This window comes from Pongo abelii, chromosome 2 (genome assembly GCF_028885655.2).
Source record: "Pongo abelii isolate AG06213 chromosome 2, NHGRI_mPonAbe1-v2.0_pri, whole genome shotgun sequence".
NCBI lineage: Eukaryota > Metazoa > Chordata > Mammalia > Primates > Hominidae > Pongo > Pongo abelii.
The window spans coordinates 8,580,165-8,606,134 of record NC_085928.1 but is presented as its reverse complement, the minus strand read 5'-3'; the positions used below and the strand labels follow the sequence as shown (position 1 = coordinate 8,606,134).

Sequence of the window (25,970 nt, the reverse complement as noted above, 5' to 3'; positions counted from 1 at the left end):
AGATAAACACATGAACAAAGGTCTCTGGTTTTCCTAGGCAGAGGTCCCTGCGGCCTTCTGCAGTGTTTGTGTCCCTGGGTACTTGAGATTAGGGAGTGGTGATGACTCTTAAAGAGCATGCTGCCTTCGAGCATCTGTTTAACAAAGCACATCTTGCACCGCCCTTAATCCATTTAACCCTGAGTTGACAAAGCACATGTTTCAGAGAGCAGGGGGCTGGGGGGAAGGCCATAGATCAATAGCATCCCAAGGCAGAAGAATTTCTCCTAGTCAGAACAAAATGGAGTCTCCTATGCCCACCTCTTTCTACACAGACACAGCAACAATCTGATCTCTCCTTCCTTTCCCCACACTTCCCCCCTCTCTTTTCAACAAAACCGCCATTGTCCTCATGGCCCACTCCCAATGGTCGCTGTCCCTTTGGAGCTGTTGGGTACACCTCCCAGACAGGGCGGCCGGGCAGAGGCGCTCCTCACCTCCCAGACAGGGCGGCCGGGCAGAGGCACTCCTCACCTCCCAGACAGGGCTGCGAGGCAGAGGCGCTCATCACTTCCCAGACGGGGCGGCTGGCAGAGGTGCTCCTCACATCCCAGACGATGGGCGGCCGGGCAGAGGCGCTCCTCACTTCCCAGACGGGGCGGCCAGGCAGAGAAGCTCCTCACCTCCCAGACAGGGCGGCCGGGCAGAGGCGCTCCTCACTTCCAATGTGACAAGTTTTAAGTGGGCATATGACCACCCACTACAGACCCCATCCTCCCACCTGTCTGGTTTATGATTTATAATGGCCAATGAGAATCGAGTCAAAGGAATGTGCGTCACTTAGATGAAGCCATGACAAAAATATACATCCGTTGCCCTTTTCCTTTCTCTGCTGACTGAGACGTGTCCATGGGATCAGCCAACCTGAATTCAGAAATGGAAGTATTGTGAAGACGCCAGACTCCCCACCTCCCAGCTATGGAAAACTGAGCTCTGCAAAATGAGAAAAATAAAAACGTGTCTTGTTAAGCCCTCTGCATTTGGGGGTCTTTTGTTCAAGCAGCTTAACTTTTACCTTAAATATCTGATCTGAAACAAGCAGGGTCATTCCTCACTCAAATGAGGCCTTCTCAACATGTCCATACCACCTTTATCCATTAAGTCCCTGACTCTAGGATGCAGAGATCACATATTAGCAGGATTCAAGAGGTGTTACCTATGTTGTCCTAGCATTTGCTCCCCCTACCCACTTATCTCAGTTCCATTTGGGGAGCCCTCTGGTTGTGGGGAAGGGAACTGCATCCCCAGCTTTAAGTATGGATCAAACGCTAGATTAAGCTAATCCATCCATCCCATCTCCCTAGGCATAGTGACTGGTGGGCTTCAGACCCAAGCTGACCTAGCCAGATGGAGTCTTGAGATCTGCTTGCAATGCTGGAGAAAATAGATCCTGCTGGATGTCAGACAGAAGGTAATACCAACTGTCAGCCACTTCAGAGCTCAGGAGACAAGATTTAGTGTTGGGTGGATGAGAATATGGCCTTGCCTCTAGCCCACTTAAATCTTTAGTTATGTGAAGATTTATGTAAAATTCTTTAGGGTTGCAACCAATAAGAGTCAGACCTATCTTGCCAGTCTGCTAAATGGCCTTCCTTTCTCTGCTCACACTGATCTTGCCTTTGTTCATGATGCTCCTTTTGCTTGCAGCACCCTGTCCTTTATCCCCCCTGCCACTTGACTAATCTGACTGGTTGATGCCTACTTACCATTTGAGACAGTTTAAACATCCGGGATTCCAATCCCAACTATGATCTGTCATTGGATCACATCACTAATCCTAAAGCAGCAGTTGTAAACTGGCCAGCAGGCTGGATTTGGCCAATAAAGCTGCTATGATTTACATCGGGTTACAAAAATTAAAAAATCTCACATACAGATGCTGATGTGAGACAACATTGAGCCTATATTCCTGAACAGCAACCACACAGGTGAAAAAAATCTGGTTTTATTAGTTCATGTATTTTAAGTGGGATAGAATAATACATCAAATTGGGTGAAAAAAACTAATATTAAAAAGGTATTTTCCGGCTTCAGGCAGGACTTTTGCCTAACATTCACATATATGTCCCCTAGCATCCATGTAAGTGCCTCAAATGTTGTCCTCCACTAAACATGGATTCACTGGAGAGCAGGTATTGCAGGCAGAAAACAGCCCCCCAAAATGTCCACATCCTAATCTCTGAAACCTGTTAGTATGTTACCTTACATGGCAAAAGAGATTTAGCAGGTGCAGTTAAGAAGCTTGAGATAGGGCCGGGTGCGGTGGCTCATGCCTGTAATCCCAGCACTTTGGGAGGCTGAGGCGGGTGGATCACCTGAGGTCATTAGTTCAAGACCAGCCTGTCCAACATGGTGAAACCTCATCTCTACTAAAAATACAAAAATCAGCTGGACACAGCGGTGAATGCCTGTAATCTCAGCTACTCAAGAGGCTAAGGCAGGAGAATCGCTTGAATCCAGGAGGTCGGAGGTTGCAGTGAGCCGGTGAGTCGGTTCACACCACTGCATTCCAGCCTGGGCAACAGTGTGAGACTCTGCCTCAAAAAAAAAAAAAAAAAAAAAAAAATTGAGACCGGGCGCTGTGACTCATGCCTGTAATTCCAGCACTTTGGAAGGCCGAGGCGGGTGGATCACGAGGTCAGGAGATCGAGACCATCCTGGCTAACACAGTGAAACCACGTCTCTACTAAAAATACAAAAAATTAGCTGGCCGTGGTGGCGGGTGCCTGTAGTCCCAGCTACTCGGGAGGCTGAGGCAGAATGGCGTGAACCCAGGAGGCAGAGCTTGCAGTGAGCCGAGATTGCACCACTGCACTCCAGCCTGGGCAACAGAGCAAAACTCTGTCTCAAGAAAACAAAACAAAAAACAGACAAAAAAGATTTGAGACGGAAAGATTATCCCAGATTATCCGACAGCCCCAGTGCAACCACAAGTATCACAAGTATTCTTTTTTTTTTTTTTTTGAGACGGAGTCTCACACTGTCGCCCGGGCTGGAATGCAATGGTGCAATCTCAGCTCACTGCAACATCCGCCTCCCGGGTTCAAGTGATTCTCCTGCCTCAGCCTCCCAAGTAGCTGGGATTACAGGTGCCCGCCACCATGCCCAGCTAAATTTTGTATTTTGAGTAGAGACGGGGTTTCACCATGTTGGCCAGGCTGGTCTCAAACTCCTAACCTCAAGATCACCCCCCTCACCCTCCTAAAGTGCTGGGATTACAGGTGAGCCACCGCACCCGGCCAATCCCAAGTAACCTTATAAGAGGGGGGCCAGGTCGGGCGTGGTGGCTGACACCTGTAATCCCAGCACTTTGGGAGGCCAAGGCAGATGGATCACCTGAGATCAGGAGTTCGAGACCAGCCTGACCAATATGATGAAACCCTGTTCCTACTAAAAATACAAAAATCAGCTGGGTGCAGTGGCATGCACCTGTAATCCCAGCTACTCGGGAGGCAGAGGCAGGAGAATCGCTTGAACCTGGGAGGTGGAGGTTGCAGTGAGCCGAGATCGCACCATTGCATTCCAGCCTGGGCAACAAGAGCTAAACTTTGTCTAAAAAAAAAAAGAAAACACAAGACGGGGTCCAAAGTTCAGAATCAGAGGAGATGTGATGAAGTTGATGCTGGAGTGACATGGACATGAGCCAAAGAATCCAGAAAGCCTCTAGAAGCTGGAAAATGCAAGGATAAAGATTCTTCCCTAGAGCTCCAGAAGGAAAATAGCCCTGCTGACACTTTTAGTCCCATAAGACGTATTTCTGACTTTCAGAACTATAAAGAACTGGTATTGTTCTAAACCACAAAGTCTGTGGTAGGTTGTTAAAGCAACAATATGAAATACAGATTTTGGTACCTCCAAGTGGGATGCTTCTCTAACAAATACCTAACTGTGGAAGTGGCTTTGGAATTGGGCAATGGGCAGAAGCTGAAGAATTCTGAAGATGACAGGAAAAGCCTAGAATGCCTTAATTATTAGTAGAAGTATGGGTTAGCAACTCTGCTAGTGAGGACTTTGAAGGAAATGAAAAGCACAATAGAAGAAGTGCACAGTGGCTCACACCTGTAATCCCAGCACTTTAGGTGGCCGAGGTGGGAGGATGGCTTGACCCCAGGAGTTGAAGACCAGCCTGGGCGACATAGGGAGACCCCATCTCTACAAAAATTTAAAAGTTAGCCAGGCATGGTGGCTTGCCTGTGGTCCCAACTCCTCGGGAGGCTGAACTGGGAAGTTACTTGAGTACAGGAGGTCAAGGCTGCAGTGACCCGTGATTGCACCACTGCACTCCAGTCTGGGCAAGAGAGACCCTATCTAAAAAAAGGAAAAATGTAATAGAACATATAGTGTTAAAGAATATGTAAATCATCATAAAGACTGTTAGTAGAAATATGGACATTAAAAATCCTGCTGGGGTCCAGGCGCAGTGGTCACACCTATGCCAGCACTTTGGGAAGGCAAGACAGGCAGATCCTGAGGTCAGGAGTTTGAGACCAGCCTGGCCAACATGGTGAAACCCAGTCTCTACTAAAAATACAAAAATTAGCCGGGTGTGGTAACGGATGCCTGTAATCCCAGCTACTCGGGAGGCTGAGGCAGGAGAATTGCTTGAACCCGGGAGGCGGGGGTGGCGGTGAGCCGAGATTGCGCCATTGCACTCTCAGCCTGGGTGACACAGCAAGACTCCATCTCGAGGGGGAAAAAAAATCCTCATATTGAGGGCTCAGAAGGAAGTGAGGAGCATGCTACTGGAAATGGGAGGAAAGGGGGTCCTCAAATAGTGGGAGAAACTTAGCTGAATTGTGTCCTACAGTTATAAGGAAAGCAGAACTTGTAAACAACGAACTTGGATATTTAGCTGGGGAGGTTTTCTGGTTTCTTCCTACTGCTTATATAAAATGCAAAAAAAAAAAAAAGAGAGATTGAGGGAAGAACTATTAAGCCAAAAGGAACCAGTACTTGATTTGGGAAATTCTCAGTCTTCCACATAGCAAAAGATGCTAAAATTAGGGGATTCACTGCAAGGAATGTGTGCTCTGGAGAAAAAGCCAAGGGTGCAGTTGTACGACCTTTTTCTAGTGCCTCAGAAGAATCAAAAGATCAGAATATTCATTCATACCGAAGGCTCTTTGAAGAGACTAGGCAACTGACACAACCATCTCAGCAGAAACCAGAAATAGAGATGAGATTATCCCCTCTGTCTGTGGAGGAGCCTCCTGTTTGTCTAATGGAATGAATTCCCACGACACACAAAGGAGACTCACAAGGTTCTTGAGAATTTTATACCAGCAGAAACACTGCCAGCTTGGACTGTGAGAAAAAGGACAAAACGTAAGAAAAGGCTTGAGCCTGAGGATATCCTCAGGTGGAACTGATGAGATGTAGATGAGATTTTACTCCACACCCCCCACCCCAATTATCAAAGATTTTACAAAAGTATCAATGGGCTGATACTTTGGGTAATTTGGAATAGAATACATGCATTTTATATGTGAAATGGATGTGAAACTTTGGGGACCAGAAGCCAGACAGAATAGTACCCTCCCAAAGATGTAAATTTTCTAACCCCCCAAACACTAGCAGCCAAACAACCAGAAACTACCACCATGATGATCTGAGATAGCATTCTACCCAGCACTTTGGGAGGCCAAGGCAGGAGGACTTGAGCCCAGGAGTTTGAGATCAGCCTGTGCAACAGAACAAGACTCTGCCTTGAAAAATATATATATATAACAGGCGGGCCGGGCAAGGTGGCTCATGCCTGTAATCCTAGCACTTTGGGAGGCCAAGGCGGGCGGATCACCTGAGATCAGGAGTTCAAGACCAGCCTGGCCAACATGGCGAAACCCTGTCTCTACTAAAAATACAAAAATCAGCTGGGCATGGTAGTGCACACCTGTTAATCCCAGCTACTTGGGAGGCTGAGGTGTGAGAATCACTTGAACCGGGGAGGCGGAGGTTGCAGTGAGCCGAGATAGCACCACTGCACTCCACCCTGAGCAACTGAGATTCCGTCTCAAAAAAAAAAAAACCAAAAAAAAATTAGCCAGGCTTGGTGATGGGCACCTGTAATCCCAGCTACTAGGGGGGCTGAGGCAGGATTGCATGAACCTGGGAGGCGGAGGTTGCAGTGAACAGAGATTGTGCCACTGCACTCCAGCCTGGGAAATAGGGCGAGACTCTGTCAAAAAAAAAAAGAGAGGGAAGGGAGGGAAGGACGGACGGGTGGACAGACAGAAGGAAAAAAGAAAAGAATGAGCACACATTAATTCCTGGGAGTCTTGCATTTTAAATGATTTAAAATTCTTCCATTAATTGTTCCTCATAACTGAAGTCATCCAGGATATCTATCATCCATGGCTCTCAAACCGTAAAAACCACTTAGTACAAGATTAATGGGGAACTTCAAGATGAATGGACAAAACTGAAATCACCAAACCGATTATGTTTATGATCACCAAAACTAAAACCTGACATTTTGCACCTCTTGATATGATGCAACAGGAAGCACACTGCATCTCCTATGATATATTCTTGTCTAAAAGAAAGAAAAAGAGGTCAGGTGCAGTGGCTCACGCCTGTAATCCCAGCACTCTGGGAGGCCAAAGCAGGCGGATCATTTGAAGTCCGGGGTTCGAGACCAGCCTGGCCAACATGGGGAAACCCCATCTCTACTAAAAATACAAAAGTTAGCCAGGTATATTGCTTGAACCCGCAAGGTGGAAGTTGCAGTGAGCCAAGATCACACTCCCACAGCACTCCAGCCTTGGCGACAGAGTGAGATTCCAATGCAAAGGAAAAAAAAACCAGGCTGCCATGGTGGCAAGGCACCTATAATCCCAGCTACTTGGGAGGCTGAGGCAGGAGAATCACTTGGGAATCAGAGGTTGTAATGAGCTGAGATAGCGCCACTGCACTCCAACCTGGGCAACAGGGCAAGACTCTGTCTCAAAAAAGAAAGAAAAAAAAAACAGAACCTCTATATATATATGTTTATATATATGTAAAATCAACCTTCTGAATCTACCATTTTACAAAAACCACAGGGGTTAAAAATCATGTGAAACAATATCACAATGATACAATCAGCCAAATATAGGTCATAGGATCAACCTCAGGTTTTCTTCAATAAAGACAGGTAACTGTTAAGAGACTTAGACACTTAAGAGACATTACGAAACACATGTATAGAGAGGATTTGGATCTTGATTCAAAAAAACAAATTAGAAAAAATATTTTCATCAAGTGAAGAAAAAAATTTTTTGAGACGGAGTCTCGCTCTGTGGCCCAGGCTGGAGTGCAGTGGCAGGACCTCGGCTCACTGCAAGCTCCACCTCCTGGGTTCACGCGATTCTCCTGCCTCAGCCTCCCCAGTAGCTGGGACTACAGGTGCCCGCCACCACGCCCAGCTAATTTTAAGTGAAGAAAATTAAACACAGAGTTATGCATGCCACTAAAGAATTACTAGGCTGGACACAGTGGCTCTTGCGTATAATTCCTGCACTTTAGGAGGCCAAGGCAGGAGGATCACTTCAGGCCAAGTAGTTTGAGAGCAGCCCAGGCAACATAGCAAGACCTCATCTTTTTTTTTTTTTTTTTGGAGGCAGTCTCGCGCTATCCCCCAGGCTGAGGCACGAGAACTGCTTGAACCCAGGAGGTGGACGTTGCAGTAGGACAAGATCATGCCACTGAGCTCCAGAGCGAGACTCCTTCTCAAAATAAGAAAAAGAAACACATTAACCTAATGCAACTCATAAACGCTGACTGGATCCTGGTTTGGAAAAAGTAGCTACATAACACTTCTTAGACACAATTATGCTATTTGAATACAGTATTAGGTATCAGATACTAGGGAATAATGTTTAGATACATTAAGTATGATAATGGTATTGTGGTAATGAGAACATCTTACAAGATGCATGATAAAGTGAAGTGTCACGTCTATAACTTACTTTCAAACTATTGTTAAATCTAGATCGATAACACATAGGGGTTCATTGTACTTTTTTTTTTTGAGACGGAGTCTGTCTGTTCCCCAGAATGGAGTGCAATGGCGCCAATCTTGGCTCACTGCAACCTCTGCCTCCCGGTTTGAGGTATTCTCCTGCCTCAGCCTCCTGAGTAGCTGAGAATCAAGGCGTGTGACACCACACCTGGCTAATTTTTGTATTTTCAGTGGAGACAGGGTTTCCCCATGTCGGCCAGGCTGGTCTCGAACTCCTGACCTCATGATCCACCCGTCTTGGCTTCCCAAAGTGCTGGGATTACAGGCATAAACCACCACGTCCAGCGTGACTCCTTTTAGTTAGCCGGATTTCTCTGTAAAATACACATTTTCATGTTGCATTTGCTTTCCAGTCATCCAGGTCAATGCAAATAAATTTTATCTTATAAAGGAACGCTTTGAGGTCTCCTGTGAATAGGTCCTTAATTATGTTGTTTCAAAAGGTCTCAAAACGCAACTAAAGTACTACAAATTCAGCACAAGGAATGGGTCCATGAAGCAAACGAGTTCTAAATTTTAACCAACCCACTTTACTTTTTCCCTTCCCAACACACAAAGCTGTGATTAACACAGGAAAAGTATTATTAACGAGAACTAAGCTGACCTAAAGAGCCATAACAACATATCCCATTTGCTATGTTTTAGGTCTCCTACATGAGGCCCAGAATTTGGGGGGAAATAACTCCATGTGCACACCAGCCCCCAAACCTCATTTAACACTGATGCCTTCAAAAATAAGTCTTTCCCCCAACCTAACAGTGATGCCTTCAAAAACAAGTCTTTCCTTATGCTGTTTCATACATATGGTAGAAAATAAAATTGTCAAGATATTTATTGTGTTAACATGTGAGACATACAATTTGCTCAGTAAAAATAGCACATGAAAAAATATTATAAGCTTATATTCATAAAGAAATGAGTATGTTATTACCTCTTTTTCAGCTTGCTTGGGACTATTAATTTGACAAGGTTGGAATGTGCACAGCACAGCTGAGACACCACCATTTTAACACTGAATCACTATACCATGAACTGACAGAACCCTGCATGAAGGATGAAAAACTCATACCCAAAGTCAAGAATCACACAGCAGTATGGAGGGGGAAAACGAACTAAATGGAAAAAGTATATGACGCTAACTGCATTTAATTTCGAAGTGGGGGGAAACAGGGCATGGGGAGTGAATAATGGTTGAAGTTCCAGGCTCTAATTGTACATCCTTAAGTAAATTAAGTTTAACTCATCTATTAAAAAGTGAGTTAAAACAGATGAGTTTTAAGGTCCATCTCAACTCTAAATGAGATACTAGCAAAAACAAGGAATCCACCACTTCAGATCCTTATGAAACCCAGGAAAAGGTGGGGCACAGTGGCTCACCTGAGGGCAACAGTTGGAGACCGGCCTGACCAACACGGTGAAACCCCATCTCTACTAAAAATAACAAAAATTAGCTGGGTGTGGTGGCGGACACCTGTAATCCCAGCTATTTGGGAGGCTGAGGCAGGAGAATTACTTGAACGGGGTGTGGGGGTGGGGGGTGGAGGTTGCAGTGAGCTGAGATTGCATCATTGCGCTCTAGCCTGGGCAATAGAGCGAGACTGTGTCTCAAAAAAAAAAAAAAAAAAAAAAAAAAAAAGCCCAGGAAAACACAAAACACTAAAACAGCAATGGTATTAAAACTGTTCAGAATCGGCCGGACACGGTGGCTCGCGCCTGTAACACTAGCACTCTGGGGGGGGGGGCAGGTGTATCACCTGAGGTCAGGAGTTCGAGACCAGCCCGACCAACATGATGAAACCCAGTCTCTACTAAAAATACAAAAAATAGGCCGGGCGCAGTGGCTCATGCCTGTAATCCCAGCACTTTGGGAGGCCGAAGCGGGTGGATCACGAGGTCAGGAGATCGAGAACATCCTGGCTAACACGGTGAAACCCCATCTCTACTAAAAATACAAAAAAAAAATTAGCCGGGCGCGGTGGCAGATGCCTGTAAGTCCCAGCTACTCAGGAGGCTGAGGCAGGAGAATGGCGCGAACCCGGGAGGCAGAGCTTGCAGTGAGCCGAGATCGCGCCACTGCACTCCAGCCTGGGCGACAGAGAGAGACTCCGTCTCAAAAAAAATAATAATAAAATAAAAATAAAAATAAAAATACAAAAAATTAGCGGGGGGTGGTGGCGGGTGCCTCTAATCCCAGCTACTCAGGAGGCTGAGGCAAGAGAATTGCTTGAACCTGGGAGGTGGAGATTGCAGTGAGCCAAGATCACGTCACTGCACTTCAGCCTGGGTGACAGAGTGAGACTCCGTCTCCAAAAAACAAAACCACCACCACCACCAAAAAACCTGTTCAGACTGAACACAGAACTCAAGGGCATTATTATAATAGATTACAAAGTGAATTTTCTATAGCTTTGCAAAAGTATCTAAATCCCATACATCCTTTTAACAGCAATTTTCATTATTGAAGACATGACTTAAGTACAAAAAGAAAAGTCCAAACTGTCAGCTTTCAGTCCTCCACATTCCCCTCTTTAATACGGTATTTTGCACTATATACATTAATGAAAATTTGAAACAAACAAAAAGAACTTTAGTCAAACTCCCCTTCCTCCTCCAGCTTTATTGGAATAGTTTAAAATTACATTTCTATTTTCTAGGACTTCAGTTGCTCTTTCCATCTGACTTTTAAAAACTGATTACAGCAAATGAAACACAGTTGTCTAAGTGATATAGTATACAAAAATAACATCTTGATTTCTGTGAAAATGCATTTCTCTGCAATTCCTGAATAGCTCCAAATTATGCTAACTCTGAGCATTGATGTTTACTCTGGGTTTTAGATTTAGTCTTTGAAAATAATGTGTTCTAAACCTTTGCCATCACCATCTATGTGTCCAACATCAACACTGTGATGAAGTTGTTCCTGTTTAGGCTTTTATTCCGATTTCTCTCGAACAGCCATTAACACGCATGTTTATCTTTTTGTTTACTCCCACTCAACTGTATGTTCTATGTAGGGCCTGATACAGATGTTACTTGATGTTATTTAATAGCTACTGAGGTCAGACAATCCAAGGCCATCATTATACTAAAATTAAAGTTATTTATGGAAGTTCATAGACACTTCCAGAATTGGTTTTACCTCCTACATGGGAACATGTTCAAGAAACCCAGGACGGGCTTACTGGTCTGACTCAACTCTTCCCATTCATCAATCCCTATTCACCAGTGGCACGGAAAGGGGGTTCTTTAACAAAGCATTATACATAACACCTCTACCAAACTAAACATAAACTTTTTTTGTAGTTAAATGCAGAAAGTCGGTTTTTTTCCACCCCTTTCCTCCTTTTACACGGCAAGTAAAGCTCACTGGCCTGGGAGTTGCCTCTATCTGCCAACCTTTGGCCAGTGAAGAGGATTCAGAGAAAATAATACAACCATCAATCAGAAAAAGGAGGGGCGACAAAGGAAAATAATTAGGCTGTAGCCTCAATTGTGCATTCCCGTGCAAGGTGCCCTGACTCGCCACAGCGGTAACAGTTGACTTCACTTGTCTTGCTGCAGTTGATGGCTACATGACCAGTTTCACCACACCTAAAAAAGAAATTAACATAGTTTTCACAATGGGCCTCAGAACAAAACTGTCTACCAAAGCAACAGCCACCATGCAGAACAAAACGCCTGATCTTTGTTTTCATGCAATTAACCCCTAAGGTTTCAGATATGTACACAACATTTATCAAATTATACACTTACATGTCACAAACAGGCAAAGATTTCTGGTTACATGATAAAAGATTTATGTATATTACAGAGCTTTCTATGAAGTCTCTGGAAGTTTCAAATTATAACACTCTTACTTTTATATATTAAAAAAGTCCAGTTGTGAAAACTGCCCAGGTACCATAAGCCACAGGATATCAGGGCAGAATACAGAATTATATAGAGATAGACTGCCAGTTACATATGCTGAAAATTGGTCTTATCTGGTCACAGCTAAGTTTCACTGAATTTACTAAGTCCCTTCCATTTATAGCTAATTCATCTCTGGAAGAATCTGCAATGAGTTTTCTTCTAACAACATTCTGACACCTTACCTATAGCACTTCACTTTGGTGCAGTCTTTTTGAATGTGTCCGAATTCTCCACAAGAATAGCATTTCTGCTCATCTGCATGGTCGCAGTCACGAGCCAGATGGCCTGGTTTGCCACAGTTGTAGCAGCATTGCTCTCGCTCTCTCTTGGGCTCCTTGCAGTCCTTGGCAATGTGGCCACCTCTACCGCAGTTATAGCAGGCTTCAACAATAAGGAAAAAAGAAACAGGCCAAGACTATAAAACCTTTACAAAGTGTTACGTTTTAAATTATACAATACAAAACCTCAAAGGTGGAAATGCTATACACAGTTGCATGTGCTCACCTCTCCAAGCTCTAGAGGGGTATGAAAAGGAAGTGTTAAATACTTACCATCCTCCTGAAGATCACAATCCTTGGCAAGATGACCAGACTCACCACAGCGATAACAGATGTCTGGAAGAGACGAGGAAACAAACTGGAAACCTGTTTTGAGCAAAAACAAAGAATTCGGCTAGTCAGACCAGTCTTGATACTAACAAATACTGAAGTACTTCAAATTTTTCTATTCGACAAAATACCTCTATCCGAGGTAAAACCACCTCTGCCACGGCTTCTCATTCCACGACCACGGCCTCCACCAGTAGGACATTCCCGGGCCCAGTGGCCAGATCGTCCACACTTGAAGCACTCATTGCTGCTCATGGCTGCAGTCAGATCTTTGAAATATTAAAAGTAACAGCATTAAACCACTGAAAGTTCTTTTAACTTTTATTCTCTATTAAATGTATTTTTGGAAAATTATTCTGGGGAAAAAAGCTAGCTAATATATTGGTTAAAAAAATAGCTGGGCGTGGTGGCTCACGCCAGTAATCCCAGCACTTTGGGAGGCCGAGGTGGGTGGATCATGAGATCGAGACCATCTTGGCTAACATGGTGAAACCCTGTCTCTACGAAAAATACAAAAAATTTGCCACACGAAGTGGCGGGCGCCTGTAATCCCAGCTACTTGGGAGGCTGAGGCAGGAGAATGGTGTGAACCCAGGAGGCGGAGCTTGCAGTGAGCTGAGATGGTGCCACTGTACTCCAGCCTGGGCAATAGTGAGACTCCGTCTCAAAAAAATAAAATAATCACACAACTACATGCTTGGGTATTATAGACCTATTAAATACAAAAAACAGCCAGGCATGGTGGCATGTGCCTTTAATCCCAGCTACTCGGGAGGCTGAAGCAGAAGAATCGCTTGAACCCGGGAGGTGGAGGTTGCAGTGAGCCGAGATCATACCACTGCACTCCAGCCTAGGGGACAAAGTGAGACAGACAGACAGACAGACAGACACAGACACAGACATACACACACACTGGCAGTAATAGTCATTCACTCATTCCAGGTCCAACTTAATGGACACATTTGCATGGTTATAAGGCCTATATAAGCTTTATTTTGGGCAAATAGAAGTCATTTATTTACTCACATCAAAAAATTGGAATAACCCAAACCAATGAAGCTGTAAAATGGATTCTCGGAGTGAGGAGTCAGTGAAGGAAAATACTCTCTTAACCTTAGCACCTGACGTACCTAGTTATACTGCAGCACTTGCCTGGTGACTGAGATATTCTTTAGAACAGATATGTTAAAACAAATGCAAGATACAAATCTTATCTCTAGATGGTACAAGTACAGTAGGCCCTCTATATCCATGGGTTCTGCATCCATGGCTTCAACCAACCTCGGAATAAAAATATTCAGTGGAAAAAAGTTGCATCTGTATTGAACATGCAGACTTTTCTTGCCATTATTCCCTAAACAACACAATGTTAACAACTACTTATTCAGCATTTACATTGTGTTACGTATTATAAGTTTATTCAGCATTTACATTGTGTTAGGTATTATAAGTAATCTAGAGATGATTTTAAAGTATATGGGAAGATGTGCAAAGGTTGTAATGCAAGTACTACACTATTTTATATCGGGAACTTGAGCATAGGAGGATTTTGGTATCTGAGGGAGTTCGTGGAACCACTTCACAGATACCAAGAGATGACTGTATAATAAAAATAGTAGGAAAACGACCATGAGTTATACCAAAGCGCAAATAATAGCACCTACAGCACTGGGACATTTGTGTTTTGTTTTCTTTTCTTTTGATCTCCCCTTTCCAAATGTTTCTGTAATGTAATTTTACATTTTAAACAATGCTACTTAGAATTTCATAATAAACTCCTTTAATTGGGTATCATTTTAAAATAAAAATAAAACTCCCACTAAAGCAAATGGATTTTGTACTTATGTAACAATCTAAAAATAAATTGAGGCTATTCTTAAAATAGAATGAAATGGAATAGAACGGAATGAAAACAATGCAACTGTATTTTCACACTTCCATATCTAAATATTTTTACCCTTAATTCCATTGTCAAACAATGGCACACAAAATTGTATTTTAAATATCCTCTCAAACCTAAGCACAGGCACCATCATATAGAAAAACATATTTCCAACTGAGTAAAACTTGAGTGGATTATCGAATTAGCTAACCCAACCACAGTGCCAAAGACCCAAAACGCAGTCAGAAAAATGGCAAGGTTCTCCACTTTCAGTAACTGTTTAATCATTAACCTGTGGACAAATTTAGTGACTTAAAATTACGCTGAAGTTGAGTTTCAAAAAGTTCCCATTGTCAAATATACAAAAGAAAATAACCCAATACTCACTTACCCGAACTCTGTGCAATCTGATTTAGGATAAATTCTTAGAGAAATCTTTCTACTAACTCTTGCCACTTGCCTATGAACATATCACCAAAAAAATTATTTGGCTATGAGTTACTACCGGTGCTTTCAGATGTACAAAACATTTCTAGTCAGAAGAAACAGCCAGTGAAGGATATTAATAACAGATTTTTACAGAATTTGAAATAGTATCTGCTTTGTCATCATTCTTTTAACTGTACTAGTATTAGCATCCTAAATTATGTGAAGTATTTGCTGGTTTCCACCACAGAGAAGAGTCAGAATTAAAAACAAACAAACAAAAAAAACAAATGGCAGGCAGGGCACGGTGGCTCACACCTGTAATCCCAGCACTTTGGGAGGCCGAGGAGGATGGTTCACCTGAGGGTGGGAGTTTGAGACCAACCTGACCAACAAGGAGAAACCCCGTCTCTACTAAAAATGCAAAATTAGCCAGGCTTGGTGGCGCATGCCTATAATCCCAGCTACTCAGGAGGCGGAGGCAGGATAATCTCTAGAACCCGGGAGGTGGAGATTGTTACAAGCCAACCTGGGCTACAAGAGTGAAACTCCATCTCAAAAAAAAAAAGGTATATAAAATGATCAAAGTAAAAAAGCTGCTTATGGCACCACTTCCTCCCCATCTTCATTTTGTATCTTCTCCAGTTTAGTGAGATCAGCTTGAGCTCATTTAACTATTGATCTCAAGGAATTATTTGCACATAAATGATTACTTTTACAGTGTAATCCAGACAATTTGCAAGGCCTGAATATCTTATAATTTAATGTTTAAACAAGATACATCTCTTTTAGAAAATACAAAACAAGGATGGGCACAGTGGCTCACACCTGTAATCCCAGCACTTTGGGACGCCAAGGCAGGAGGATCACCTGAGGTCAGGAGTTGGAGATCAGCCTGACCAACACAGTGAAACTCCATCTCTACTAAAAACACAAAATTAGGGCAGGCGCAGTGGTTCACGCCTGTAATCTCAGCACTTTGGGAAGCAGGAGGATCATGAGGTCAGGAAATCAAGACCATCCTGGCCAACATGGTGAAACCCCAACTCCACTAAAATTAAAAAAATTACCCGGGCGTGGTGGTACACACCTATAGTCCCAGCTACTCGAGAGGCTGAGGCAGGAGAATCCCTTGAACCCGGGAGGCGGAGGTTGCAGTGAGCTGAGACTGGGCCACCGCACTCCAGCCTGGGTGACAGAGCGAGACTCCGTCTTCAAAGAAAGAACAAAAAAAACTATTCTGTAAAACAGATATGCACCTCAGTGGCAAAGGCAGAACTTTACACACTAGAATATAACAGAAGTTTTAGATGTTTTGCTTTTTTTTTTGAGACAGTCTCGCTCTGTGACCAGGCTGGAGTGTGGTGGCGCAACCTTGGCTCACTGCAACCTTCACCTCCCGGGTTCAAGCGATTCCTCTGCCTCAGCCTCCCACATAGCTGGGACTACAGGCGTGCACCACCACGCCCGGGTAATTTTTTGTATTTTAGTAGAGACAGGGTTTCACCATGTTGGCCAGGATGGTCTCGATCTCCTGACCTAGTGATCCACCTGCCTCAGCCTCCCAAAGTGTTGGAATTACAGGCGTGAGCCACTGCGCCCAGCCTGTTTTGCCATTTTTAGTCACACAGAATTTTATTTACTAGAGTAAATTAATGCTAATAAAGAAAAAAAAAAACACTAAGTCTTAAAAGGGAAGAAAAACATTAATAGCCTCCAAATGTCATCAATATGACACCATGATTTTAAAAGAGGTCTTTGAGTGGCCTTAGGTACTATGTATGTAATCTGCCCTCTCCTCCCTTTGGCTAACCCTATCACAGTGAATCAGGTGATCTACAGTTTCACTGGTAACTGGTCCCTTGTGATAGACTTGTCTCTTTAATAACATTATTAAACTAACCACTTTCCACAATGTTTTAGACTCACACTACTTATATTAGGCAGCAGGTCCCCATCCTAGCACTCATCTCATATGGATGTATTTAGTTTAAAGGTCTTTACATAATTCCATGATATTCCTTAGGAAAACTAAGGTAAGGTAAGACAGCTGAGAATCATGGCTCCATGAGTCTGTCTCATTGCCTATGACTGCTCCTGGCTGGAATTTCACTGCACTGTCCTGGTCTCCCCTGCTCCTTTTCCACCTGTCACAACTTTTTCCAACCTTCACGGGCCAACTCAAATGCCAACTCTATAAAAGAATCTGACTACATCTCCCAGCCTGGAACTACCCTTCCTATTAAGTCCCAGGACACTCTGTTAATATCTGTCTAATGGCAGTACCATATTGCCTTGTATCATATTCCTTGAAGGTAGAGACCAAGTAATTCACCTTTGAATCATCAAACACCCCATATAGTTATCCTTTTAGTAGCCATTATGTAACTCAGTATTTTAATTCTAGGGGGGCAGGGGTCTTTAGCAATTTGGTGAAACTACTGACCCAATCCAATCTAATCAAGTACTAACAACAAAGCACCTGAATTATTGCTATCAGTCACAAGAGTTACTGCACCATTAATTTGAAGTAATGATGTATTATCAATTTTGTACTCACTAAAGACTGACTACAGTCACTCTCTGAAACTCTCAGCTTTCTGAAATCATAGGTAAGGTTCTGCCCAGATGAATTTAGGATCCACAACTTTCAGCTTCTGACAGGGATTAGGGCCAACCACTCAAAAGACATTCCCAATGTAATTTTTTTTAAAATCCAGTAACATAAGTATCTTCTACTTGTAAATGTTATTTTGAGGATTCCAATCTATAATAAAGCAAATACTAGAAAATATCAAAGGAAGAAAGCTGCTGAATCATAAAACCATGAAAATTAGATTTTTTTTCAGATTATCTAACACAATCCCCACGTGTGGCTGAGAAATGTACACCCAAGACAACTAAAAAAGCCAGCAGCCAGGCCAGAACCTCTAATTTGTCATCCAGGTTCTATTAGTCCAAGAATTCATAATCAATTGGATTTCAATACTATTTTATGCAAGCTACAAAACATACTAACTTCAATAAAAACCAATATACTGTTTTTCACTTTTGTCAGGCAGCAGGAAAACACTTAAGTTTCTTCCTTTTGCTAAAAACCACTAATATAACGGACCACTTACTGAAGGTTCCTTGGGTTTGTGTTTTCTCTGGAAAAAAATTTTCGTGAAACCTGATATATGTATACTGCACTGATGTAGCCTGCCTGACACTATAAGAGATTTTGGAACCATATTCAACCTGGGTTAATCACTTAACCCAGTTTAACTACTTGCTGTGTTACCTCAAAGACATCTGACTACCCATCTCTGTCTTATTTGTAAAAGGGAAATAATAAAACTGATGTGTGTGGTAAGAATTGTTACCTTGTGCTTAATAGATATTCAATTTAAAAACCAAAGTTTTGGTCTTCTCAGTAAATATTCTTTCCACTTTCGCCAATTACCTTGGATTGCTTACAGAGAGTAGACAGAACTCAGTCCAATGTCTACTACATAGCAGGTTTAGAGTGAGGTTAACTGCTTATACTTATTTCCCACCTTACAGTCTATTTCCTGAATGGAATGGGGAAGAGATTAAGAGGAGAAAAACTGGTGATTTCCAAATCAGTTCACATTTTCAACTACCAGACATCAAGATATTTGTCCTAAGTTTCAATTTTTGTGTATCAAATGTTTACGACACAAACCACTTTAAAGGGTGGTAGGAGCACAAGGCATGTCAGGCAAGAGAAGAAATGACTAAGACAGTCAAGATAAGGTCTGGGACGGGCGGGGTGGCCCACGCCTGTAATCCCAGCATTTTGGGAGGCCGAGGCAGATGGATCACCTGAGGTCAGGAGTTCGAGACCAGCTGGCCAACATGGTGAAACCCTGTCTCTACTAAAAATACAAAAATTAGCTGGACACAGTGGTGAGTGCCTGTAATCCCAGCTACTCAGGAGGCTGAGGCACAAGAATTGCTTGAACCCAGGAGGCAGAGGTTGCAGTGAGCCGAGATCGCACCACTAACACTCCAGCCTGGGCAACAGAGCAAGCAAGATTCTGTCTCAAAAAAAAAAAAAAGATAAGGTCTGACAAGACTTAAGATTCACTGTGAGGAGCCATGTATGCTAAACTAAGAGGTGTAACTATTTTACAAATTTTGAACTTATCTTGGAATTAAAGAAACCACAAATGGTTACTATACTAAATTTGTCTTCCTTAATGTAATTGTACCATACTATTGATACTAAAAACAAATATAGTAAACTACTAAAATCTAACAGTATGTGGTCAAGACTAACAACCAGGGTTCTAATAAATAGAATGATCATAACTCTGTCCTAGAAAATACATTTAAAATAAAGTAGCAACAGGAAAGTTGGAGATAAAAATGATACTAGCAAAGTAGGGTATGATTCTGGCTATCTTTATTACTTTATATGGTTTTCCTAACACAGCTGTACACATTCACATTTGTATATATCCTTACTTTTCGCAAGCTCAGGGTTATCTCCGACTCATTCATGTTGTTCACTTAACTGCATTTAGACCATATTGGAGCTTTTGCCCTCTGAATGTATATACGTATGCACATTATTATGCTCCATTAAGTCAGTTTACTGTTCCAACATGGTACTGAAACACTTCAGATTTTTTTTTTTTTTTGAGACAGAGTCTTGCTGTCACCCAGGCTGGAGTGCAGTGGCACAATCTCGGCTCACTGCAAGCTCCACCTCCCAGGTTCACCCCATTCTCCTGCCTCAACCTCTCGAGTAGCTGGGACTACAGGTGCCCGCCATGACGCCTGGCTACTTTTTTTTTTTTGTATTTTTAGTAGAGACAGGGGTTTCACCGTGTTAGCCAGGATACCCCAGATTGTTTTAATAAAAACAAACTATGGGGCCGGGTGCGCTGGCTCACACCTGTAATCCCAGCACTTTGGGAGGCAGAGGTGGGCGGATCACCTGAGGTTTGGAGCTCAGGACCAGCCTGACCAACATGGAGAAATCCTGTCTCTACTAAAAACACAAAATTGGCCGGGTGTGCTGGCACGTGCCCGTAGTTCCAGATACTCAGGAGGCTGAGGCAGGAGAACCGCTTGAACCCGGGAGGCAGAGGTTGCAGTGAGCCGAGATCACACCATCGCACTCCAGCCTGGGCAACAAGAGCGAAACTCCACCTCAAAAAAAAAAAAAAGCAATGAAAGGAAGCAAATATACTTTCTGTATTACCTGCATTCCAGCCAGAATAATGGAAAACAGAGTACTTACTCAGGAGCAATTCTGTATTTTTATCCTGGTTCCTGAACTTACTGCCTGACCTTGGTTAATTACATCCATTTCCGCCTGCCCTGATTACTTCTTGAAGAGTTTTAACAGCTGGATATCTATGAGTCAGTCATTAGTAAACATATCTATAATCTTACAAACTCACAAGTTATGTATTCTTGCTCCATCTTAATGACAAACTAAACATCTGACATTGGCCAGGGGCAGTGGCTCATGCCTGTAATCCCAGCACTTTGGGAGGCCAAGGCGGGCAGATCACAAGGTCAGGAGATCAAGACCATCCTGGCTAACACGGTGAAACCCCATCTCCACTAAAAATATAAAAAATTAGCCGGGCATGGTGGCAGGCGCCTGTAGTCCCAGCTACTTGGGAGGCTGAGGCAGGAGAATGGCATGAACCTCGGAGGCCGAGGTTGCCTGGGCGACAGTGTGAGACTCCATCTCAAAAAAATAAATTAAAAAATCTGACACCAAGTGACTTACCCAAAGCCACACAGCTAGAAAGTACTACAATCAGAATTTCAAGAGTCTGGCTCTCAATCCTCTACAAAGGCTTTTGTTAAGAGTCAAGGCCGGGCGCAGTGGCTCATGCCTGTAATCCCAGCACTTTGGGAGGCTGAGGCACGAAGATCACTTGAAGTCGGCAGCCTGGCCAACATAGTGAAACCCCATCTCTACTAAATACACAAAAATTAACTAGGCGTGGTGGTGCGTGCCTATAATCTCAGCTATTCAGGAGACTGAAGCAAGAGAATTGCTTGAACCCAGGAGGTGGAGGCTGCAGTGAGCCGAGATCATGCCATTTGCACTCCAGTGTGGGTGACAAAGCGAGACTCCGTCTCCAAAAAAACTAAAAAAACAAAAATTAGCCAGGCGTGGTGGCACATGCCTATAGTCCCAGCTACTCAGGACGCTGAGGCAGGAGAATGGCTTAAACCCAGGAAGCAGAGGTTGCAGTGAGCTGAGATCCTGCCATTGCACTCCAGCCTGGGTGACAGAGCGAGACTTTGTCTCAAAAAAAAAAAAAAAGAAAAGAAAAGAAAAAAGTTAAGTGGTAAAGTACACAAAAATGCTATCGTAATATATGACAAAAATGCTATTGTGTAGTATTTTTAAGGTAGGGAATTATACCAATTCAATCTCTACTTCAAAATATTACATAAAGGTATTACTACTACGTATCTAGTAACTAAGAAAAAAAAAGCCACGCACATTTGAATTGTAATGCTGTAAGTATTCATTCTGTATTTCTCTTTAGATAAAAATCAAAGTAAACTAGAACTGATGGCTTTTTAAAAAATCTACAGTCATAAAAATTTTGAATTCATTCACACAGGTTTCTTGAATCTTAAAAGATAGATATTTTCTTTAACTTCACGGCAGAACTTAGGAGTCTCACCAAACACAAACACTGGCAACTTAGATTCACTAGTTAACACCTCATTTGTATTTATGGAGCCATTCTAGGTGATCATTGTAGCACTCTCATATTTCTAATTAACAAAATCCTTCTAATTACAACTTAAAATTTGGTGGCCTCAAGTTCTCACTTTATTATCTCAGTAGTTTTAAACATGAAAATGCTGCATAGCTTACTGCAATCACTCAATGGCATTCCCTTGCTGCTGCAGCATCTGACACTGCCAGAACTATTAAGTGAGACAGTAAGGAAAGAGGGTTCTCCACACAGCAGGCCAGGATGCCTTGGCATCATTCTTCTGGCTCTCTACTTAATGTAGGAGGCTAGGAAGAGAAAAAGGAACCAACCTTTTTTTTTTTTTTAATTTTTCATCCCTGCAAGGAAAAAAAAGCAGAATCTCTCTGTGGTCAAATCTTCAGCCAATAGACAAATCATTCCAATTAGTCCAATGGTGGTTTCACTGTTTTTTTTTTTTTTAATTATCATACTTTAGGTATATCTCCCAATGCTATCCCTCCCCACTCCCCCCACCCCTCAAGTCCCCAGAGTGTGATGTTCCCCTTCCTGTGTCCATGTGTTCTCATTGTTCACTTCCCACCTATGAGTAAGAATATGCGGTGTTTGGTTTTTTGTTCTTGCGATAGTTTACTGAGAATGATGATTTCCAATTTCATCCATGTCCCTACAAAGGACATGAACTCATCATTTTTTATGGCTGCATAGTATTCCATGGTGTATATGTGCCACATTTTCTTAATCCAGTCTATCATTGTTGGACATTTGGGTCGGTTCCAAGTCTTTGCTATTGTGAATAATGCCGCAATAAACATACGTGTGCATGTGTCTTTACAGCAGCATGATTTAGTCCTTTGGGTATATATCTAGTAATGGGATGGCTGGGTCAAATGGTATTGCTAGTTCTAGATCCCTCAGGAATCGCCACACTGACTTCCACAATGGTTGAACTAGTTTACAGTCCCACCAACAGTGTAAGAGTGTTCCTATTTCTCCACATCCTCTCCAGCACCTGTTGTTTCCTGATTTTTTTAATGATTGCCATTCTAACTGGTGTGAGCTGGTATCTCACTCATTGTGGTTTTGATTTGCATTTCTCTGATGGCCAGTGATGGTGAGCATTTTTTCATGTGTTTTTTGGCTGCATAAATGTCTTCTTTTGAGAAGTGTCTGTTCATGTCCTTCACCCACTTTTTGATGGGGTTGTTTGTTTTTTTCTTGTAAATTTGTTTGAGTTCATTGTAGATTCTGGATATTAGCCCTTTGTCATATGAGTAGGTTGCGAAAATTTTCTCCCATTTTGTAGGTTGCCTGTTCACTCTGATGGTAGTTTCTTTTGCTGTGCAGAAGCTCTTTAGTTTAATTAGATCCCATTTGTCAATTTTGGCTTTTGTGGTTTCACTGCTTTTAGGCACCAGTTTGGTACTATCCCATATACATGCCATATATTTTTTATTGAACTTTAAAAGACAAGTAGAATTGTTGGCAGGGCACGGTGGCTCAGGCCTGTAATCCCAGTACTTTGGGAGGCCGAGGAGGGTGAATTACCTGAGGTCAGGAGATCGAGACCAGCCTGGCCAACAAGGTGAAACCCCGTCTCTACAAAAAATACAAAAATTAGCCGGGCGTGGTGACACACGCCTGTAATCCCAGCTATTTGGGAGGCTGAGGCAGGAGAATTGCTTGAGCCTGGGAGATGGAGGTTGCAGTGAGCCGAGATTGTGCCACTGCATTCCAGCCTGGCCGAGAGAAAAACCCTGTCTCACAAAAAAAAAAAAAAAAAAAAAAAAAAACCAAGTACAATTGTCATAAATCATGTAACAAAACACATTTATACTTTAAAAAAAGACATTTCCCTGAAAAACCTGGCCAGGCGCGGTGGCTCATGCCTGTAATCCTAGCACTTTGAGAGGCTGAGGGAGTCGCATCACAAGGTCAGGAGTTCGAGACCAGCCTGGCCAACATGCTGAAACCCCGTCTCTACTAAAATACAAAAACTAGCTGGGTGTGGCAGTGGGCGCCTGTAATCCCAGCTACTTCGGAGGCTGAGGCAGGAGAATCGCTTAATCCGGGAGGCGGAGGTCGCAGTCAGCCGAGATCGCGCCACAGCACTCCAGCTTGGGCGACACAGTGAGACTCCCTCTCAAAAAAAAAAAAGAAAAACCCCTGGTCTTCCACTGATTTGGTTCAAAATATTTTACAGAATGCACCATCTGAAATACATTACCTCTCCTGTTACCAATATGAAAAAAAAAAAGGACCTTTGGTTCCTCAGAAAAACACAAACTGTTATTTTTTTAAAGAAAAACTTATCAAGAGATGAAATCGGAAAAACTTAAGTCTTTAATTCTGCCCTTGGGAATGTAATAAATTATTCCTTTTATATTCCAATACACAAAGAACTCTTGTAGATAAGAATCAGGCTCAACAAACTAAAAACAGCATGTACCTAGGATCCTGGCAGTTTACAGGTGTTTGATTATCCTTAACCAGAGTAACTCATTAGAAGCATTTAAAACTATTTAGGAGGGGGGAGGGGGAAGCCCAGGAGATAAGGACTGCATCTCGTTATCTTTTTGAAACCCTCAAAGCTCTACACTCCAGTTATACTGCTTGAGCAAACAAATAACATAAAATTGCTAATTTAAATTCGAATGGAAATACTAACTGGTTACGTTTCACTCCAAAATTGGGTCAAATAGGAAACGGGGAAAAATCTACTTTTAAAAATGTAATTTAAAAGCAAGATGGGGATATTCACTAGACCTCCTTCACTCTGAAAAAGACACAAAACAAATTCAGTTTTGGCTTATCTTACCTCTTCTGAGTCCTTCTGAATAATGCCTGAAACACACTAGCTAAAAACACAGACGATTACTGAGCAATGTTCTCTTTTTACAAGACCCCCAAGACCAGAAACAGTCACTTCCTTTGGAAGTGCCCTGTGGCTGAGGCCATGTGTTTAACATGTGGGAACAAGCACAAGCCTTACCCAAAATAAAATCAACACCTAAACCCAAATGTGGACCATTATGCCATTCTAAAATAGGTTCTCACGATATGGAAAAATCTAGATGGAGGGGAGCTAGTTGAATTTCGTGTCTCGTTTGTAATTACATCTGTTTCATTAATCCAAGAAATGATGCAGACTACCGCCCGCTGCTGTGGTTTTGGAGGTTTGACAAATTCGTGTTTTTTCTGGTAACGGCGCTTTTAAAGGATCCCAGCAACTTAAATCGTGTTGACTCAGGGAAAGTGAGCCCCATCAGCCCCTTTTGGGATGATAATGTAACACAAGCAACTTAGTATTTGAATGACGATAAAAATTCAAAAATCGGAAAACTATCAAGTATAGGGAGTATAAACTCTAAAGGCTCCCAAGTCTTCCAGCAGAGTCTCGTCACCCCAAACACAAAGGCTTCTTCAAGAACCTTTTTCTTTCGTTTTTTTTTTTGTTTTTTTTTTTTTAAAGGACGGAGTCTCTGTTGCCCAGGCTGGAGTGTAGTGGCGCGATCTCGGCTCACCACAACCTCCGCCTCCCGGGTTCACGCGATTCTCCTGTCCAGCATCCGGAGCAGCTGGGATTACATGCGCCCGCCACCATGCCCGGCTAATTTTTGTATTTTTAGTACAGACAAGGTTTCACCATATTGGTCAGGCTGGTCTCGAACTCCTGACCTCGTGATCCGCCCGCCTGGGCCTCTCAAAGTGCTGGGATTACAGGCGTGAGCCACCGCGCCCGGCCTAAGAACTCTTTTCTAAGGCCCCCAAAACCCTTGGCACATGGCCCGCCAGGCGCACGACCCCAGCACATGGCCGGCACGACTATATCCACCCCATCCCCCCCTTCATCCGCAGCCGAGAGCCTTTCCCCACCACACGGACTTCTTCCAGTGAGTTCCCGCCAAATCCACCCTCGGTCCCTCATTCCGCGACCCTCGAAGCGTCAGGGCCTCGGCCCCAAGGGCGCACGGGCGGGCCTCCTCTGCCCTAAGCCTGCGGCCTGGGGTGCGGCCCTGGCGCCGAAAGACCCGCATGCTCGGCGACCCAGCTTTCCAGGACGAAGAAAGGACAGAAGTGTCGTCCGACAGCGGTGGGCCAGAAACCCGGGTCCGAAGCGGCGGCAGCAGCCGAGCTTCCCGCCTGACGCAGCAGCGGCGCAGGCCAAAGTGCGGCCGCCATCGCCACCTCGCCGCTCCCCACCCTCTCTGTCCGCCACAGACCCGACCCGCACTGCGGCTCCCTCAGCGCCGGCCCCCTCCCCCAGCCCTCACCTTCCGCGTCGGAGCGGGCCCGCAGCGGCGGAGACTCGGACGCAGGCCTGGGGAAGACGGCTTGCAAGGTAGAGGATGTTTATTTTGAGGGTCCTTGCCTGCGCCACACGCGGGTCTGCACAC

The 25,970-nt window shown here is 43.5% G+C and overlaps 2 protein-coding genes across 2 annotated transcripts in view; one reads left to right on the top strand and one right to left on the bottom strand.

Annotated features, from left to right (window-relative positions):
- Positions 1-9,195, top strand: part of LOC134761106 (uncharacterized) — an 11,408-nt gene extending 2,213 nt beyond the window's left edge. Inside the window, exons 2-3 of the mRNA XM_063722447.1 lie at positions 1,344-1,450; positions 8,981-9,195. The gene's annotated coding sequence lies outside the window, so the exon portion shown is untranslated. The remainder of the gene's footprint in view (positions 1-1,343; positions 1,451-8,980) is intronic.
- CNBP (CCHC-type zinc finger nucleic acid binding protein) lies at positions 8,856-25,970 on the bottom strand (the record flags this gene model as incomplete). Its single annotated transcript, NM_001133231.1, is given in 5 exon segments — positions 8,856-11,629; positions 12,133-12,331; positions 12,502-12,594; positions 12,690-12,827; positions 25,848-25,970. Coding segments are annotated over 4 exon segments (534 nt in total). The 3' UTR covers positions 8,856-11,511.